This window comes from Choloepus didactylus, chromosome 15 (genome assembly GCF_015220235.1).
Source record: "Choloepus didactylus isolate mChoDid1 chromosome 15, mChoDid1.pri, whole genome shotgun sequence".
In the NCBI taxonomy this organism is placed as follows: Eukaryota; Metazoa; Chordata; class Mammalia; order Pilosa; family Megalonychidae; genus Choloepus; species Choloepus didactylus.
The window spans coordinates 16,480,483-16,502,032 of NC_051321.1; the positions used below are offsets into that span (position 1 = coordinate 16,480,483).

The 21,550-nt window shown below is 36.8% G+C and overlaps 1 protein-coding gene across 4 annotated transcripts in view; it reads left to right on the forward strand.

Moving 5' to 3' along the window:
- Positions 1–21,550, forward strand: part of SHTN1 (shootin 1) — a 103,620-nt gene that overhangs the window by 17,404 nt on the left and 64,666 nt on the right. For all 4 annotated transcript variants that reach the window (XM_037804476.1, XM_037804477.1, XM_037804478.1 and 1 more), the window contains one exon: positions 15,755–15,815. In XM_037804476.1, coding sequence (XP_037660404.1) covers positions 15,755–15,815 — 61 coding nt within the window. The remainder of the gene's footprint in view (positions 1–15,754; positions 15,816–21,550) is intronic.

The window sequence follows — 21,550 nt, forward strand, 5'->3', positions numbered from 1 at the left end:
GAGAGTGTCTGCCTTCAAATAATAAGTATTTATGTTTAATATTATGTTCTGAGATCGAGTTTTGAAATGAATAAATGTTTAAGTGGCTGATTAGAAGTCGTTTGGGTGAGCTACTGTACAGTGCATCAGGCAGTTCTGTCAGGTTGCCAGGAACAATGAATGAAAGGGAGTGAGACAGACACTTTCCAAGACTTATGTTTCAAGATGCAAGATATATGACACTGTTTGCATCTTGGCTCAGTTGTCTATTGTTAAAATTTCTTCCTCTTATGTAATTTTCAGAGGTGAAGGTCCCAAAGTATTTTATTTTTAAAAATCGATGAAGAAGCCACTTTAAAGTGCAAGATATGCATCCATTATGCTAACTGTTCATGCATAATACATCCACATACATGCAGTTCCTTTGAGACAGAGTGGCAAGTGGTGGTGCCAGAGAAAAAGTAATTACTTAGCAGTTTGAAAGTGAAAAATGAGTCTCTTATTAACAGCAATCTATCCAGAAACAAAGAGCAAGGATCTCTGTTCTGATGACATGTGTTTCCATCTAACACACAATACCTAGAATTTGGAGAATGCTGTAAGACAGCTTTGGGGGGCAGCTACTACCTCTTTATTGCCTGTGAAAATTGGAGGGAAAGAACTTTGAATTGGAAGAAATAAGAGCACCAAAAGAGAAACAGAGTGAAAGGAATTCCATCCTACTGGGAATGATTAAGTTATTGTATTCTTTAAGGGTAAGTGTGTAGAAATCCAGAAATCACAGTTGAATTCTAGCCAGAGTTGCACAGGTGGTACAATTTGTTAAAAATTGCTGGATGGTCCTCTAACTGCATCATCAAGGATTCTAAAACAGGTAAATTGTGAATAATTCTGATGCTATGCATGTTTATATTTAAAAATTTTAACTGGTCATAAAAGGAATGAACTTTGAGAAAAATAAGTAGAAGTGGTGTGGGGTTGAGACTGCCTCAGACTTTTAGTGTTACAGCCTCTGCTTTATGTTCCTGTAGTGCAAGTTTCCTGTTGCTCTTTCTTGGAAGATTATACATTTTGTGAGAGCACATTGTCTTTTATGTTCCTCCTGGGTTCTGTGTTAGGCACTGGAGAAATACAGTGGGGAACATAAGAAGGAAATAGAGGCAGGCAGTCTATTGTATAGGAGCACCGATGGTTATTGTAGATACTAGCGTGGAAATCTAATTCAGTAGGGTTCTTGCCTATATATGAATTTTGGGTGTTTGGGCTCCAAACTGGCCTTTCTATAGGCTGGCAACTCTCCATTGAACTTGTGTACCAGGGGGATAAAAATGACCATTTATGTTAGTGGAAGTTAGACACAACTCAGAATTTTTTTTTATGTTTGTTTGTTTTTTTGGCGTAAAATATACATAGGTCACCATGCAGCAAAATATAGATGCCGTGGTGTCTACATCACTTAGGTGTGCTCTGCTCAGCCCTGTTAAGCAGACATTATTTTAGTGTTAACTATAGTTGGATCATATGTAGGGGACAGAGAACTGAGCTGCCCATTTTTGGGGGAGGAGGGGAGGTGCCAATTCACACTGGAAAGACTTCTTTCTGCTAATCAGTCTGGAAGCATTTTGAAAGGGTGGTTTAGTTTCAGAAACCAGGTATCTGCCTGGATGAGGCTCAAGGAAGAGATCTGGAAAATAGCCAGGGCTTCTAATATTAAGGGCTTTCCAAACCAGCAAGGCAAACCTCCCGTCAATTCTCCACTTCATAACGAGCCAACATGGAGACTCTGGAGTAATAGAATTCAGCTTGCTTAAACCAGCCAGCACTCGTGCTGCTGGGTTCTACCATAGCTTTGAGCATCAGAGAATCATTGGGCATCATAATTAAGGGACGTGGGCCCAAGAACATCTGTTGCTATTGCAAGGTCTTCATGAGCAAGTCTCACACAAAAAGAAGCAGTTTCTACAAAATGTGCAGCTGCGGAAGCAGGATAGTAGAAGGGGTGTGGTGGGTGAGGGGCTTCTATGGGGCATAAGGATATAACAGTCTTCTGAAAAGGCCCAGAATACATGCTTACATTTCTTGTTGGTAGAATGAGAGAAAGGTTACAAGATATTTTTCCAGGTTTACCAGAAGTGATTAAGTAAATGGGTATTTGAATCCCTGCTTAGTAAATAGATGTGTCCTTCACATTTTGTTAAGCTCTGGTTTGGAATAAGTAAGCTGCATTCAGAGCATGTGTAGATCCAAGCCCCCCCCCCCCGCCCCACCCCCATCCCTTTGAGTATCCATAGCAGATGGTAAATTCTGTGGCTGCCAGTTCTATCATAATGTGGTTGCAGAAAATAGAAAGCAAAGCAACATGAAGACCCCTGGTAGAACGCAGCTGGGGTTGGGAGACAGCTTGTGAATCTGCCGGTGATGACTCTAGGGTTAGTGTGAAAGTATATAGCTGGGCCATGGAGACTTTTACCTGTGCTTTGAAATAAGACTGATAATGAGACCCTTTAACCACAGCCTGCCTACCTGGGCCTTACGAACAGAGTGTGAGCGTAATGTCCTACTTCTGGGCAACTGGCATAAGACTACCTGAAAATGTCATGAGCTGATAATGACAGTAGATGGTGGCTTCATGAGTTTGTGATGTCAGCTGGTGGCCTTTCTCAGATCTGAATACCTAGAGCATTATCCCTGTTTAATGTTCTTGTCATGCAAAGTCTCAGTGACAACTCTGGCTGTTTGATTTAAATGAGAATTGAATTATCCTCTCATTCCTTCAGGTGGTCCTTTGAGCACTGTATAGATACTGACATTAAATCAAGGACTCTCAAGTACATACACTTAGATGAAGAAAGACTTCCATAGGCCATCTTACACCTTCAGAAATGTCAGATTAAGAAATGTGAATTTAACATGAAAGTGAAACACTGGATAGATTTTATGTTTCATTTGGCATTTGTGACTCAGGAGTTTGTCTAGTCAGAAAGAATATGTTAGATTACTTTTTGTGCATTAGACTATACTGTGCATAGTTTGGGGTGGGTGTGGGTGAAGCAGTTGGCAGGTGTGATGGGGGAGTACAAAACAAACTGAAGCCACATTCTAGAAAGCATTCACCTATATAATACAGTGCTATTAATTACATTCCCAACAATGTGCTACCATTACCACCATCCATTTCTAAACCATAAGAATCAACCGAAATAGAAATTCTGTACAAATTAAGTATCAACTCCTCATTCTCTAACCCAAGTCTATCCCCTTGTAACCTATATCATAGATTCTAACTCTGTGAATTTGCTTATTATAATTAGTTCACATAAGTGAGATCATACAATATTTGTCCTTTCATGTCTGGATTATTTCACTCAGCATAATGTCCTCAAAGTTTATCTATGTTGTCACATGCATCAGGACTTCAGTCCTTTTTATGGCTGAATAATATTCCCCTGTGTGCATTTCCACATTTTGTTTATCCAGTCCTTGGCTGAGGGAATTCTTTTGGCAGTTGTGAATAATGCTCTGTGAACATAGGTGTGCAAATATCTGTTTGAGTCCCTGCATTCAATTCTTTTGGGTCTATACCTAGAAGTGGGATTGTGGGGTCATATGGTGGTTCTATACGTAGCTTTCTGAGGAACTGCCAAACTGTCTTCCCCAATGGCTGCACCATTTTACATTGCCACCAGCAATGAATGAATATTCCTATTTCTCTGCATCCTGTCCAACACTTGTAGTTTTCTGTGTGAATGATATCATTTAATTTGCATTTCCCTAATGGCTAGTGATGTTGAGTGTTTTTTTCATGTGCTTTTTAGCCAGTTGTATATCTTGTTTGGAGAAATGTCTATTCACTCTTTTGCCCATTTTTAAATTGGAGTTTTTGTCTTTTTATTGTTGAGTTGTAGGATTTCTTTATATATTCTGGATATTAAACCCTTATTGAATATGTGGTTCCCAAATATTTTCTCCCATTAAATAGGCTGCCTTTTAACCATTTTGACAAAGTCCTTTGAAGCACGGAAGTATTGTGTTGTGATGCAGTTCCATTTATCTGTTTTTTCTTTTGTTGCTTGTGTTTTGGGTGTAAGGTCTAAGAAACCACTGCCTATCACTAGATGTTGATGATACTTCCCTATATTTTATTCTAGGAGTTTTATAGTCCTGGTTCTTATATTTAGGTCTTTGTTCAATTTTGTGTTAATTTTTGTATATGTTGTGTGATAGGGGTCCTCTTTTATTTTTTGCGTATTGATATCCAATTCTTCCAGCAGCGATTGTTCTTTCCCAATTGAGTGGACTTGGCAGCCTTGTCAAAAATCAATTGGCTGTAGATGTGAGAGTCTGTTTCTGAACTCTGAATTCAATTCCATTGGTCAATGTATGTATCCTTGTGCCAACACCATGCTGTTTTGACCACTGTAACTTTGTAATATGCGCTCAATTCAGGTCCTCCCACTTCGTTCTTTTTCAGGAGGTTTTTGGTATTTGAGGCCCCTACACTTCCATATAAATTTGATAGTGGCTTTTCCATTACTGGAAAGTCGGCTGTGGGAATTTTGATTGGTATTGTGTTGAATCTGTAAGTCATTTTGGGTAGAATTGACATCTTATGGAGACTTAGTCTTCCAATTCATGAGCATGGAATGTCTTTCCATTTATTTAGATCTTCTTCAATCTCTGTTAGCGATGCCTTGCAGTTTCTGTATGCAAATCCTTTACATCCTTGATTAAATTTATTCCTAGATATTTGATTCTTTTAGTTGCTATTATAAATGGAATTTTTTTTCTTGATTTCCTCCTTGGATTGCTCATTACTGGTGTATGGAAACACTATTGATTTGGGGGTTGTGATCTTGTACCCTGCCACTTTGCAGAAGTAATTTATTAGCTCTAGTAACTTTGTTGTAGAAATTTTGGTATATATAGGATCATGTCATTTGGCTGACGAATGGTGAAAGTCTTTACTTCTTCCTTTCCAATTTGGTTGCCTTTTATTTCTTTTTCTTGCCTAACTGCTCTGGTTAGATTTCCAGTACAATGTTAATTACCAGTGGTGACAGTGGGCATCCTTGTCTTGTTCCAGATCTTAGAGGGAAAGCGTTCAGTCTTTCACCATTGAGTATGATGTTAGCTGTGGGTTTTTCATATATGCCTTTTATCATGTTCAGGAGGTTTCCTTCTATTCCTATTTTTCTAAGTGTTTTTATCAAGAAGGGATGAGGATTTTGTCAAATGCCTTCTGCGTCAGTGGAGATGATCATGTAGTTTTTTTTCCCTTTGTTTTGTTAATGTGGTTTATTACATTAATTGATTATCTTATGTTGAACCACCCTTGCATACTTGGGATAAAACCCACTTGATTATGCTGTGTAAATCTTTTAATGTGTTGTTGGATTAAATTTGCTATTATTTTGTTGAGAATTTTTGCATCTATCTTAATAAGAGAAATTGGTCTGTAATTTTCTTCTAGTATCTTTATCTGGCTTTGGTGTTTAGAATGATGTTGGCCTTCTAGAAAGAGTTAGGTTGTGGTTCCTCCTCTTCAATATTTTTTGGCAGAGTTTGAGCAGGATTGGTATTAATCTTCTTGGAATGATTGGTAGAAATCACCCACAAAGCCATCTAGTCCTGGGACTTTTTTTGTTGGGAATTTTTGATGACTGATTGAATCTCTTTACTTGTAATAGGTCTGTTGAGGTCTTCTGTTTCTTCCTGAGTCAGTGTAGATTGTTTGTGTGTTTGTAGGAATTTGTGCATTTCATCAAGGTTTTCTAATTTGTTGCCATATAGTTGTTGATAGTATCCTCTTATGAACCATTTTATTTCTGTGGGGTGAATAGTAATGTCTCATTTCTGATTTTATTGATTTGTGTCTTTTTTTTAAATTTGTCAGTCTAGCTGAGGGTTTGTCAATTTTATTGATGTTTTCAAAGAACCAAATTTTGGTTTGCTTTAATTCTCTATTTTAAAAAAATTCTCAGTTTCATTTATTTCTGCTCCAATCTTTGTTATTTGTTTCCTTCTGCTAGCTCTGGGATTAGTTTGCTGTTCATTTTCTAAGTCCCCCCTAGTGTGCAGTTAGGTTTTTGATTTTAGCTGTTTCTTCTTTTTTAATGTAAATGTTTAGGGCTATAAATTTCTTTGTCAGCACTGCCTTTGCTGCATCCCTTAAGTTTTGAAATGTGTTCTCGTTTTAATTTGTCTCAAGATGTTTGCTGATTTCCTTGCAATTTCTTCTTTGACCCACTGTGTTGTTTAACTTCCATGTATTTGTGGATTTTCCAGTTCTCCACCTGTTAAATTGATTTTCAGCTTCATTCCATTATGGTCAAAGAAGATGCTTTGTATAATTTCAGTCTTTTTTAATTTCTTGAGACTTGTTTTGTGACCCAACATGTGGTCTATCCTGGAGAACAATCCTTGTGCACTTGAGAAAAATGTTACTCCTGCTGTTTTAGGGTGTAATGGTCTGTATATGTATCTTAGGTCTAGTTCGTTTATCATATTATTCAAGTTCTCTGTTTCCATCTTGATCTTCTGTCTACATGTTCTGTCTGTCGTTGAGAGTGGTATATTGAAGCCTCCCACTATTATTGTAGAGGTGTCTGATTTCTCCCTTCAGTTTTGCTAGTGTTGCCTCATGTATTTTGGGGCATATTTAGGTGCATAAATATTTGATTGTTATTTCTTCTTGGTTGATTGCCCCTTTCATTAATTTATAGTGTTCTTTGTCTCTTACAACAGTTTGTAAGTTAAAGTCTATTTTGTATAGCTACTATACTAAAAGTTCCTATTTGCGTGGACTATATTTTTCCAACCTTTCACTTTCAACCTATTTGTGTCTTTGGTTCTAAAGTGAGCCTCTTGTACCTAACATGTAGTTGGATTATGCCTTTTTAGCCAATCTGTCTTTTGATTGGGGAGTTTAATCCATTAACCTTCAGTGTTATTACTGTAAAGGCAGTACTTACTTCAACCATTTTGTCCTTTGGCTTTTATATGTCATATCTTTTTTTTTTTTTGTCTCTCTTTTCCTTTATTTCACCTTCCTTTTCTGTATAGTTGTTCCTTTGTGATGTATCTGACAGATCCCTTTGTCATTTCTGTTTCCTTGTATTGTTAAAATACTTTTGTTTGTGGTTACCCTGAGATTTATATTACACAACCTACATCTATTATCTACTAGTTTGAAAAGATACCAACTTAGCTTCAGTAGCATACACGTTCTCTGTCCCGTATCCCTCTGTTTCTCCTTTTTATATTGTTTTTGTCCCACTTTAACACTTTATATTTTGCATTTTGCATGTCCATTATCAGGAAATATGCCTTCTTCTTGCTCAGTTGTATCCTGACTCTTACAGGAATTGAAGAGTAGAGTTGTGTATTGAAGATACAGTACTATTGGGTTTTGCCTTTATGCTTTTAGTTACCTTTACTGATAATCTTCATTTCTTCACACCATTTCAAGCCACTTTCTCCTATCTTTTCCTTTCAACCTGCAGAACTTCCTTTAGTAATTCTTGTAGGGCAGGTCTTTTGTTGATGAACTCTCTTAGTTTCTGTTCATCTGTGAATATTTTAAACTCTCCCTCATTTATGAAGGACTGTTTTGTTGGATAAAGAATTCTTGGATGGCAGTTTTTCTCTTTCAGTACCTTAAATATATCACTGCCCTCTCACCTCTGTGATTTCTGATAAGAAATCAGAACTTAGTCTTATTAAGGACCCTTGTATGTGATGAATCGCTTTTTCTCTTGCTGCTTTCAGAATTCTGTCTTTATCTTTGGCATTTGACATTCTGATTAGAATGAGTCTCAGAATAAGTCTATTTGGATTTATTCTGTTTGGAGTACATAGCACTTTTTGGACATGTATAGTTATGTCTTTCATAAGAGCTGGGAAATTTTTCACCATTATTTGCTCAAATATTCTTTCTGCCCCTTTTCCCTTCTCTTCTGCTGCACTTTGTGCTGTCCCTCAAATCCCTGAGACACTGCTCTATTTGCCTCTGAGCAACTCCCAAGCTGTGTGGGACTGAGTGAAGGCAGGGAAGAGGACCGGAGGGTCTGGGACAGAAGTTTCTAAACTGATATTTTTCTTTTTCTTTGATGCAATGTTGTGGAGTCCTTCTCCAGTCTCAACCATCCTCTAGAGTTCTAAGTGAGAGGAATTTGTCCTTTTATTCACTGAATTTTGGGGAAGATTTTTTTAGGGTATGTCTTACGTCACCATGCTGATAACTTCACCTCAGGAACCCAGTACATTTTTTTTTTTTTTTTAATCATCATTTTATTGAGATATATTCACATACCACGCAGTCCTACCAAACAAATTGTACTTTCGATTGTTTACAGTACCATTACATAGTTGTACATTCATCACCTAAATCAATCCCTGACACCTTCATTAGCACACACACAAAAATAACAAGAATAATAATTAGAGTGAAAAAGAGCAATTGAAGTAAAAAAGAACACTGGGTACCTTTGTCTGTTTGTTTGCTTCCCCTACTTTTCTACACATCCATCCATAAGCTAGACAAAGTGGAGTTTGGTCCTTATGGCATTCCCAATCCCACTGTCACCCCTCATAAGCTACATTTTTATACAACTGTCTTCGAGATTCATGGGTTCTGGGTTGTAGTTTAATAGTTTCAGGTATCCACCACCAGCTACCCCAATTCTTTAGAACCTAAAAAGGTTGTCTAAAGTGTGCGTAAGAGTGCCCACCAGAGTGATCTCTCGGCTCGTTTTGGAATCTCTCTGCCACTGAAGCTTATTTCATTTCCTTTCACATCCCCCTTTTGGTCAAGAAGATGTTCTCCATCCCACGATGCCGGGTCTACATTCCTCCCCGGGAGTCATATTCCACGTTGCCAGGGAGATTCACTTCCCTGGGTGTCTGATCCCACGTAGGGGGGAGGGCAGTGATTTCACCTTTCAAGTTGGCTTAGCCAGAGAGAGAGGGCCACATCTGAGCAACAAAGAGGCATTCAGGAGGAGACTCTTAGGCACAAATACAGGGAGGCCTAGCCTCTCCTTTGCAGCAACCGTCTTCCCAAGGAGGAACCCAGTACATTTTAAGCATTAACTTCCCCTTCCCTACCCCTACTCCGTCCCCTGGTAACCTATATTCTAGATTCTGTCTCTGTGCATTTGCTTGTTCTTTCATGTCATTGAGATCATACAGTATTCATTCTTTTGTGTCTGGCTTATTTCGCTCAACTGTCTTCCACAGCATCTATACCATTTTACATTGCCACCAGCAATGAATGAGTGTCCCTATATCTTAACATCCTCTCCAACACTTTTTATGTTCTGTTTTTTTATTTTTATTTTTTTTAATAGCAGTCATTCTAATGGATGTGAAATGATATCTCATTGTGGGTTGATTTGCAGTCATTTCCCTGATGGCTAATAAGGTTGAGCATCTTTTCATGTGTCTCTGGCTATTTGTATGTCTTCTTTGGAAAGATGTCTATTCATGTCTTTTGCCCATTTTTTAATTGGGTTGTTTGTCTTTTTGTTGTTTTTAAGTTGGAAGATTTATTTATATATTCTGGATATTACACCTGGATTGGATATGTGGTTTCCAAATACTTTCTCTAATAGTATAGGTTGTCCAAATTGATCCATTTTGCGGGAAATCTGAGTTAGAATATAGTGAACAACTTTGCTAATCTAGCACTGTGTACTTGTTTCATGCATTCATACCTCAATGGATTTACCCATATGTACAGAAATTGGTTTTTAGACATTTCTGTGGTTCTTTAGGGACTAAAAGGGAAAGCAATGAACTGTTTGCTTCTTAATTTTTTAAATTTTAAAACATTTTAAAAGCAAAGAAATGAGAAGGAACTCAATATGGTACAACACAAAAATCAAATAAATATGAGTGTAGGTATTGATGGAAGAATTGAGGGACAAAACAGGTATAAAACTTACAAAGGCTAAATAGCAAAATGGCAGAAGATAGTCCTACATTATCAGTAGTGAATTTAAATGTAAATAGATTAAACTCTCCAGTCAAAAGGCAGAGTTTGGCAGAATGGATAAAAATATATGACCCAACTCTATGCTGTCTGTAAGAGATCCAACTTAAATTCCAAGATATAAGAAGGTTGAAAGTGAAAGGAAGGAAAAAAAAATATTGTGCAAGTAGTAACCAAAAGAGAGCCGTTTTAGCTATACTAAATATCAGATAAAATAGACTTTTAAGTCAAAAACAATTATGAGGGAAAAATTAAGAGGGATCCCTTTATATGCTGATAAAGGGGTCAGTTCAACAGGAAGACATAAGACATATAAATATATATGCACTTAACAGCAGAACCCCAAAATATATGAAGCAAATATATACAAATTTAAAGGGAGAAATAGACGTTTCTACATTAATACTAGGGAACTTTAATACACCACATTCAATAATGGATAGAAATCTACCCCAAAGATTAATAAGGAAGTAAAAGCCTTGAACAATACTTTAAGTCAACTGGACCTAACAGACATATATCGTCACATAACAGCAACAGAATACACATTCCTCAAGTACACATGGATCATTTTCCAAGATAGACCATATCTAATGTCACTTAACAAGTCTCAATAAATTCAGAAATATTGAAATCTACACCGTATATTCTCCAATCAAATGGAATGAAACCAGGAGTCAACAATAGAGGAAGAAATGGAAAACTCACAAGTATGTGGAAATTAAACAACATGCTCTTAAACAGCCAGTGGGTTAAAGAGGAAATCGAAAGCAAGAATAGGAAATATCTTCAGGTGAATGAAAATGAAAATGCAACATACCAAAACTTATGGAATGCAGAGAAGGCAGTACTAAGAGGGAAATTTATAGCTCTAAATTCTTAAATTAAAAGAAGAAAGACTTCAAATCAAAGACCTAACTTCAAAACTGGAAGAACTAGAAAAAGAAGAGCAAACTAAACCCAAGTGAACAGAAGGAAGAAAATAACAAAGATTAGAGCACAGATAAATTAGAGAATAAATAGAATCAACAAAATCAAAAGTTCTTTGAAAAGATCAATAAAATTGACAAACCTTTAGCTAGACTGAAGAAGAAAAAGAGAACAGGAATCAGGAATGAAAACATCAGAAATGAAAAGGAGGATATTACTACTGACCCCACTGAAATAAAAAGGACTATAAGAGGATACTGTGATCTCTATAGAAAAATGCAGAAGATATTTGCCCTGGATTTAACTAATAGCAGATGGTGGGTATTGATAATTTTCCATAAAAGTATGAGTGTAAACATCCCAGGAGTAGAAAGCAGCCAGGACTCTTAACCAGTAGGTAATTTTTACCTGAAATTAAATGCAGACCAAGAAGAAATGACCAGCTGTATTTCACTGATGAAATAAATGCAAGTCCCAATTCAACAGAATGAAATCAAACCCCTAACATATCACATTTCTCCATATCCAACACATACTCACCAGAGGCTACTTTTCTAGATGGCATTTAGTCCAGTGTTTATCCAGTCCACATTTTTTTCTCAATGTATTTACCTCATTTTATGCTTAATTTGCAGCACCTTCCGCCCTGAAACAATTATGTGTATTCACTCACTGAATAAAATATTTGCTGATTTATGTCATATTTCACAATAAGGAAATAACTGAAACTGTGAAACTGTAATGCATAACATTCTTTGAAATTTGTTAACTACTTGTTAATTGTACTTGGAAAGTTATCACTTATATTTTTATTCCACAAATAAAAATTTTAAAAAATAGAGAACTATGAACAGCTGTACAGCAACAAATTAGATAATGCAGGTAAAATGGACAAATTCCTAGAAACATAAACTACCTACATTGACTTGAGAAGAAATAGAAGATCTCAACAAACCAATAACTAGTAAAGAAATTGAGTCAGTGATCTATCACCTCCCAACAAAGAAAAGCCCAGGACCAGATGGCATCATAGAGGGTTTTAATAAATATTCCACAAAGAATGAACACCAATCCTGCTCAAATTCTTCCAAAAAAATTGAAGAGGAAGAAACACTGCCTAATTAATTCTACAAGACCAGCCTTACTCTCATATCAAAGCCAGAAAAAGATACCACAAGAAAATAAAATAGCAGGCCAGTTTCTCTCACGAGTATAGATGCAGAAATCCTCAACAAAATACTAGCAAATCAAATCCAACAGCACATCACAGGAATTATGCACCGTTCAAGTGGGTTTTAAACCATGTATGGAAGGGTAGTTCAACATAAGAAAATTAGCTTAATATGCCCCATTAATAGAATGAAGGAAAAGAACCACATGATCATCTCAATTGATACAGGAAATTCATTTGAAAAAATCCAGCATCCTTCTTGATAAAAAACACTTAGAAAGCTTGGAATAGAAAGAAACTTTTTCAACACAATTAGGGGCATATATGAAAAACCGTTAGCTAACACCATACTTAAGGATGAAAGGCTGAAAGCTTACCCTGTAAGATAAGGAACAAGACAAGTGTATTAGTTAGGGTTCTCCTTGGAAACAGAATCAATGAGAGATGTCTCTGATTATCAAATTGTAAAAGTGACTCACGCAACTGCGGGCATGCACGAGTCCAAATTCTGCAGAGCTGTCAACAAACCGTCAACTCCAAGGAAGACGTCCGATGAACTCCTCGGGAAATGAACCGACAACTTTGACGAACTCCTCAGGAAACAAACCGGCAACTTCGACGAGCTCCCCAGGAAATGCTTCACTGAGCAGCCGAAGAAGTGAAGGTTCTCTAACCGTCCGGCTTGTAAGCCTCCAACTGATCACCCAGACCAAATCCAGCCAATTGCATTCTCTCATTGTGGAAGGCACTCCCCTTAATGAGTCATCAGTTAGCCGTAGTCAGTTTGACTGATGATCCAACAAACCGGCTGATCACCCGGACCAAATCCAGCCAATTGCATTCTCTCACTGTGGAAGCAGGTGCCTTGATGAGTCATCAGTCAGCTGCAGTCAATTGACTGATGATCCAACAAACCAGCCTGTTGGTTTATTAACCAGCCTCAAATATCCTTACAGCAATCATCAGGCCAGTGCCCGCTTGACCAGACAGCTAGGCCACCTAGCCAAGTTGACACATGAACCCAACCATCACAACAAGGATGCCCACGGTCACCGCTGTTATTTAATATTGTACTAGAAGTCTAGCCAGAGCAGTTAGGCAAGAAAAAGAAATAAAAGGCAATCAAATTGGAAAGGAAGAAGTAAGAAGAAATCACTAAAAAATTCCGTTTACAATAGCAACGAAAAGAATCAAATATCTAGGAATAAATCTTACCAAGGGTGTAAAGGACTCAAACATAAAGCTACAAGTATTGCTAAAGGAAATCAAAGAGGACCTAAATAAATGGAAGGACATTCTGTGTTTGTGGATTGGAAGACTAATATTAAGTGGTAAGTCCTACCCAAATAAATTGATAGATTCAATCCAACCACAGTCAAAATTCCAACAACCTTCTTTGCAGAAATGGAAAAGCCAATCATAAAATTTATATGAAAGTGTAAGGAGCCTCGAATAGCCAAAGCCATCTTGAAAAAGAAGAATGAAGTTGGAGGACTCACAATTTCCAATTTAAAACTTATTACAAAGCCACAGTAATCAAAACAGCGTGGCAGTGGCACAAGGACAGATATAACAGACCAATATGATTGAATTGAAAGCTTAGAAATCAACCCTCACATTTATGGCCAGCTGATTTTTGACAAGGGGGCAAAGACAACTCAATTGGGAAAGAATAGTCTCTTCAACAGATGGTGCTGGGAACACTGGATCTTCATTTGCTAAAAAAAAGAAGGGACTCCTACCTCACATCTTATACAAGAATCAACTCAAAATGGATTAAAGACTTAAATATAAGAGCCAGAGCTATCAAATTCCTAGAAGAAATGTAGAGCAACATCTTCAGGATCTTATGTTAAGGCATTGGTTTCTTAGACTTTACACCCAAAGCACAAGCAACAAAAGAAAACATAAATAAATGGGACCTCATCAAAATTAAAAACTTTTGTGCATCAAATGACTTTAATCATAAAAGTAAAATGTTGATCTAAACAATGTGGGAAAATATTTGGGAACCACATATCTGATAGGGGTTTATTATATAAAGAAATCCTGCAACTCGATAACGAAAAGTCAAACATCTCAATTAAAAAATGGGCAAAGCATTTTGAATCGATGTTTCTTCAATGAAGATGTACAAATGGCTAGAAAACACAGCTGCTCAATGTTATTAGCTATTAGGGAAATGCAAGTCAAAGTCACAATGAGATAGCATTTCATACCCACTGGAATGGCTACAATTAAAAAACAGAAAGCTACAGGTGTTAGAGAGGATGCAGAGAAGTAGGAACACTCATTCATTGCTGGCGGGAATGTAAAATGGTACAGCCGCTGTGGAAGACAGTTTGGCAGTTCCTAAGGAAGTTAAGCATAGAATTGCCATATGACCCGGCAATCCCACTTCTAGGTCTATCCAAAACAATTGACACAATGACTTGAATAGGTATTTCCACATTGATGTTCCTAGGGGCATTATTCATAATTGCCAAAAGATGGAATGAATCCAAGTGTCCATGAACCCATGAATGACAAACAGAATGTGGTATATGCATACATGGAATATCATTCATTTGTAAAAAGGAGTGAAGTTCTAATACATGTGACAAAATGAAAGAACCTTGAAGTCATCATATTGTGTGAAATAAGCCAGACGGAAAAGGACAAATACTGTATGATCTCAATAATATTAAAGAATAAGCAAACTCATAGAGTTAGATTCTAGAATATGGGTTACCAGGGGATAGGGTAGTTGTAGAGAATATGGAGTTAAGAATCAAAAGATGCAGTTTATTCATATGGCACACTTAAGGCACTCATATTCCCTGGTATTCCCAGGAAATTAAAATTTTAATTATCACTCCAATAGCTACATCACTTCTCAAAGTTTTAGGTATACTTGGTGAAATTCTCTCTAAATGTTTTACTTCCTATTTTGTGAAATTCCGTACATATTGAATTCAGTCTCATGATGAATATTGTGTTTTGTTAAAATTTATTATTCCTTCTAGGGCTGCTGACATGAGAGGTATTTGTTTCTGTACCAGGTGCCCTAAAAGGCTCTCATGCTTTAATGGTTATTTTTACCTTTTATGGTCTTGCTTCCTAAAGTGTTTTCAGTGAGTCTCCCCATCTTTTTAAAATTAAAAATCAGTTCGTATAAATGATACCCACTTCTTACGGAATATTTTATCCTCTGTCCTTTTAATTTGCTACTTCCTTTTATTCAGAAATCTAAGGATACAAAGCTGATTTTTCCCAGGTGACAGAGTGTATGGGGGGTGTGGCAGCAGTTTGCCTTCAGTCACTGGTCTTTCCGTTCACTGCCAAGTGCTCGCCATGTTCTGGATGGTTGAAGCTGTTGGGATTCTGACCTGTGGAGGAGCGGGGTGTTCCTGCATTAGCAAATACCCATTCAACAAGAGGCACAGACATTTTAATTGAAGGATATTAAATTGGCCTGTTACTGAGGAGATAATGAGCAGTAAGGTGGCTTATTATTTTGGAAGGTGTGAGAAAATTGGCCAGATACAATGGTATAAATACCATGTGACCATTGTTGTTTTTTTAAGGTTTTTGAATTTTTTTCCCAGGAAATTGTGATTGTCTCTGAGTTTAATGTTGCTTGCCATCACAGACTTAAAATTGTGATACAAATTTAATATTTCATTTTTTTCCCCTCATTTCAGTGTGACAAAATAAGGCAAGAACGAGATGAAGCAGTTAAAAAGCTGGAGGAATTTCAGAAAAGTACGTAAGCATTTCAGTGAAGTGAATTATAACGTGTTATGTTTTGGTGATTATGTATTTTGGGATTATGGGGTAAACATATGTCCTATGTTCAGTTGCTGATGCATTGGGCATCCAATTAATAAAGCAAGAATGATCTGATTTGTCTATGAAATGGCCTGGCATTATTGTGATTTTTAAAATAATGGAATGAGCATTATTATTTTATGTATGTGTTATTATAGAGTTTGCTTTGTTATAACTTTTGTTGCTATGCAGAAAAGTTAAAGGAGAACCAAAATTACTTATCTTGACTCCTTGAGAAAAAAACAAAATTTAATAGTTATAGTCTATCCTTCTTCATTTTTTATCTGTGTAATATATGTATCTACCAAAAATGGGATCATACTTTGCATTCAGTTTTTTAACCTGCTTTTTTTCACTAACAGTTCATTGTAGTCATCTGTACATGGCAGTAGAGACGTATATCAGCTTTAATTGTTGTCCATAGATTCTATGATATATTAGTACAATAATTTATTTAAATATTCCTTCACTGACAGGTGAATTATTTCTTTTTTAGTTATTATAAATAATGCCTTGACAAGTATTCTTATGCATACATCTTTACAGCGGCCTGATTAGTTTCTTAGGTTAGTTCATAGAAATGAAATTATAGGTTCAGAGAGCTTAGACATTATTAAGAATTTGAATGTTTGACATTGCCCTCTCAACAAGGAATGTTATATTCTCATGAAGACTGTAGATAGCTAATTCCCCATAATCTTCTAAATTTTTGCTGTTATTTTTTCTTGCAATGTGTATCTGCTGTTACTTGATTCTCTAAGATAGTACATAGCTGATCACACCCAGAAAGATCTGATGGAAATATATCATGGGAAAAGGGCCAGACCTTAGCAGAGAAAGTGGCCCTATGCCTTGCAAAAATGATGGCCTTTCTCCAACATTCTGTAGATGCTGTAGCAGTCAGTCTGTTTGATTATATCATAAAGTTTTGGCTTTTTAACTACACAACAAAACATTTTATTCTGATTGAAAGAAAAATAGCCATACAAATGCAGCATTATAGTTAAATTTCAATAGGCCAGTTTATTTTTGAGCATCTGGCTGTAATAAAAGCCAAGGGAGATATTGGTGGTATCACCAATTGTGGAGGCCAATATGCTTTGATAGAAATCGCTCTTATTTGTGAATGTATGAATTGTAATTGTGTGGGACTTTCTCCTTCCCTAATGGAATGCTCTTATGCTTATGCTGACAATGAATCACATCTGAAAGAGTTATACCATTGGCATTGTTATCAGTTAATGTGCTTGAGTTATTGATATCAGGTTGGCATACTGTGCCTAGTGGTTACGGCTCAAGTTCTTGGTCTTAGCATCAAATATTTTGGTCTAGGTAGGTAGTAGGGATTTGTTTCCTGTATTATGCAAACAAATGGAAACAACTTCCCCCCAGATCAATCTTTAGAGTAACATATAAACTTCGCTTTCATCTGCCATTCCTCTTTTCCCTTTCTTTATCTCTTCCTGTAAATACCTCTGATAGCTTAAAAAATTTACGTTTTTCCGTATGAGCAACTTGAATTAAAGCCTGAAAAGATAAGTTGAAAGATCAGTAGAACAATCTCAATTGTTGTATTCATTTAATCTTTACATCTACTAAGTTTATTAATAAATTTAAAGTTTAGATGGTATTAAAACAGTGCTAATCCTTTACTCAGTCTCAAAAGGGCAGAAAATGGGGAATAAGACTTTAAAAATATTTTGTTAAAAACTGTATATCTGAGATAGTGAATAGCCTTTGAATAGATGATAGAATTGCAGATTCAGAAGGGCATGAAGCCATATTCCCTGTGAAGAGCATCATCTGGTGTGAATCCATGTAGCTCTGAGCAGGTTTCTCCATTATTAAAACTAGGGTCAATGACCCTGCCTTAGAGGTTGAGGATTAAATTAGATAATCCATGTAAAAAGACAGTACCTAGCCATAGTCAGTGCTCAGTAAATGTTAGTTGCTGCCTCCCCCATCACATCTACTGAGCCATCCATTGCCTGACTGGTCTTCCATATTAAGAGTTCATGTCATTTACCTATCGTGAATTAGTTCCCAGACACCAGTCTTCCAATTCAGGTAGCTCTGGGGGAAAGTTTATTTTTGTACTGAGTCAAAATCTGTCTCCCTGCAGTGTTTACCTCCGAGGCCTGGCTCTTGACGTGTACAAAGGGCAGCTGAATAAGTTTCCAGAAAAAGTTTTGGGAGGCCATAGGGTTCTTTTCTCCCTGGCTTAGCATGCTTTCCCTAGCTTTTTTTTAATCCATATTTCCATGTATTCTTGCCCCTCTGTCAGCTCTTCCTGAGCCTCTACAAAGTCTTCCTGTGCAGCCACATAGCAAAGCTACGTTCACTAGAAAGACAGAGTCCTGTGAAAGAAGTAAATAAAGACCTTCTATGTCTTTCAGGCTGAAACATTAGGCCCTTTACCCTATTTGAGGACATACAAATTTTCCTGCACATATGCCAGCCTTCAAGGCTATCTCTTAGCACTTGAACACGTTTCTAAGTAATCTGAGTTGAGGAAGAACCTGTGGTATGTCCCCCACGTACGATTTAGAGGCGTTCTGCATCTAGGTATTGCTGGGAATTGGCTGGATGGAGAAGAGTTTTGCTTAGGAAGCAATGTCAATCGTGGTGTCACCTTTAAATATGATGAATTAGGAACGCAGAAAATTGGAGTTATCTGGAAATGGCTTTGGCTTATACACTTAGAACTCTGAATAGGGATATGTTATACTGGTGCTTTGGGCCTCGGTTTTCTCAAATATAAAATTGCTATGATAAAACCTACCTCATAGATTGTCCTGAGGGTTAATGAGTGAACTCATACGAAGGGATTAGCACAAGGCTGGATGCATAGCTGAGTTCAGTAAATGGTGATGTTGGTTGTTTTCTAAGCAATGCTATGTTACAGGGACTGTTCTTACAAAACTTAGACCTGATGTATTTTTTCAGTCATTCAGCAGACATTTGTTGAGTACCTACTTTGGGTACTGACATTGTGCTAGGTGCAAGAGAATATAATATGAGTAAAAAAAAATCCCTGCTCTGATGCCCATGGTTAGTAGAAGACCAAAACAAATTTAAAAAGCAGTTACCCTACAATTGATATGTACTGTGATGGCAAATATGTAGGCATGCTTTGGGGTCATGGAAGAGGAGAGACCAATTTTGCTAATTCAAGTAGACTGCAGGAGGCAATAGTAGATGTACTTTGAGGATTATACTTCTTTGAGTTCTTGGGGTCATTAAAAAAAAACTCATTGTGGAAAATTTCAGACTTATACAAGAGTGAGAAAATAGTGTAATGAACTCTCATGTATCCATCACCCAGCTTCTTGTTTCATCTGTACTTCCACACACGCGCACTCACCCTCTCACGCTCCCCGATTAATTTGAAACTAATTCCAATCATAGTATCATTTTATCTGTAAATATTTCAGTATATATTTCTAAAAGACAAGGATTCTTCTTTTTTTTTAACAGGAGTACATTATTTAGGATAACTTTATTTGAATATTATCTTTTTTCTTTCTTAAACCTCCTGTCATCTAAATATGAAAATGTTATAGGAGTAGCAGCCATGGATTATGGAAATTATTAGACATGCCCAAGTTCAACTCCATAAGGCAAATCATTAAATGAATAGCTAAAGGCTTTTAAAACTTTTTATCTTTTGAAATGTGCAAATAAATTCATATATCAAAAAAGTATTTGTTTAGGGTCATTTGACCTAACTTTTGAGAAATGAGGTTATGCTTTTTAAAGATATAAATGCCCTTTGAAGTATGTACTTCCTTTCTGAACCCAGAATGTTGATTAAGTAGGTACTTGGGCTACTAATTTAACATTGGGATAATTTCTTAAACTAAAAATTAAGGCATAATTTTAAATTTCCACTGTTCTCCCTCTGAGAAAGAAAGAAAGACCCTACCTGATGGAGTGTACTGTATCAGTATTGGAGAACATGTGGGCTGGTGTTACCTCACTTGTTTATCGAGTTACACGGCAGCTTTTTATAAAAGATTTAGAAAATAAATGTTCCCCCACTCCCACCCCCACTCCTTTTTGCTGTGCTTGCACCTCACTACTGCAGAATGAATTTTCTTACTCTTCCATGATCAGCAATGTTATTGAATAAAAAGTCAAATTCCTATGAAAAATGCACAGTGTTTATGTTTTTGTTACGATCGTGGAAATACCAGATTGTGGCAGAAGATGTCAAGTAGTTAAGGCTAAAAATTCAAAGTAATATTTGATGTTGTAAAAATTGTAAAGGTTTCTTTTCTCTTTCCTTCACATTTTTGAAGAACCTACCTTGTAAACATAGTGATAAAATGCCTGGAATATTAGGATTTTAAGGAAATAATAGAGCCTATTATTTAAACTACAATATAAAAGGCAATTATATTGATGAAGAGCTACATGGGCTTTGTGTGTGTGAATAAACTTGGCCTGTGTTCAGCTTCTATTTGTTCTTCTGGCATAAACACATATTGTGTGTGATTCCAGTTTAATGGGGACCCGTTTGTATGCCAAGCAGCTGCATTTTAGGGCCTATTGCGTGATTTCATAGCTCTCTGAAAATTGGTTCTATTCAGAACAGGAGATAGAAGAGGAGAAGGGGGGTGGTGAGGAAAGGGGGAGGGGGGGCTTCAACACACAATCATTTCTTTTCAGTTGGAGCCAGAAAGGTTGATGACAACATGGCCATTGTGTTATAATGATAAGACCACTAAGGCATCTGTACTTCTCATCAAGGCTTTCACACAACAGCAGATACAATTTAATTCACTGCTCTGTCAGCAGTGCTGATACCATTATGCCGTCTGTCTCCACAGTTATAATCACTGTCCTCGGAGAAATGCAGTTGAAATGATCTTGAGCAGTCAAAGAAACTCTCAATTAAGGCTGCCACTTCCAATGTGTCAGATTGTGTCTTATGCACTTGGTACAATTTTCACTTCCAATCCTGTTTATTTACAATGTCTACCAGTAATTACGCTTAACGTGTCATTTAGTGAGGGGGGCCCCTGCCAAGCCGATTGTTGGGTGCTGCTGCACCATTGAGTGGGAGTTTCTCCAAGTCAATGCCATCAGCAGCTTTTAGGCCCTGATGGGATGCAGTAGTAATGTTGATAATGCAAGTATCGTGCTCATCAAGTCATAATTAGATGCCACTCAAATGTGCCACTTGTAATAACAGTGTTGATTCATGTTTTTCTCGGTGACTGCAACTACTAATTAGTTAAGTGGTTTTTGGTTGGCCTGCATTTGCTGCAGATTATTATTACCCCTGAAAAAAATGTCAAGGTTAGAGATGTTTCTGGCCATTTAGTGCTGCTTTATGAATTTGAATATTAACATAATAAGAACTTTGGACAGACTTAGGAAGTAATACATTTTTGTATTTAATTTGGAGAGAAATTTTTTCCCCTGAGTTTAATCATAATTGCAGGTTAATTACGCTTAAATGAAGCAAAAGTAATCTCTCTTTGTGTTATGTGAGCCCAGTGCTGTTCGCCTAACTTTGTGGGGCTCCATGTTTGGATGTCCTTTAATTTTTCTTTTTTTAAGCCAAACAGATGTCAATAAGTATACATATCTATAGTTAGGTTTGAGATTGTGAGCATTTTCTTTTAACTGGAAATAAGGGATGGAGGAATTAGTAGGATCTT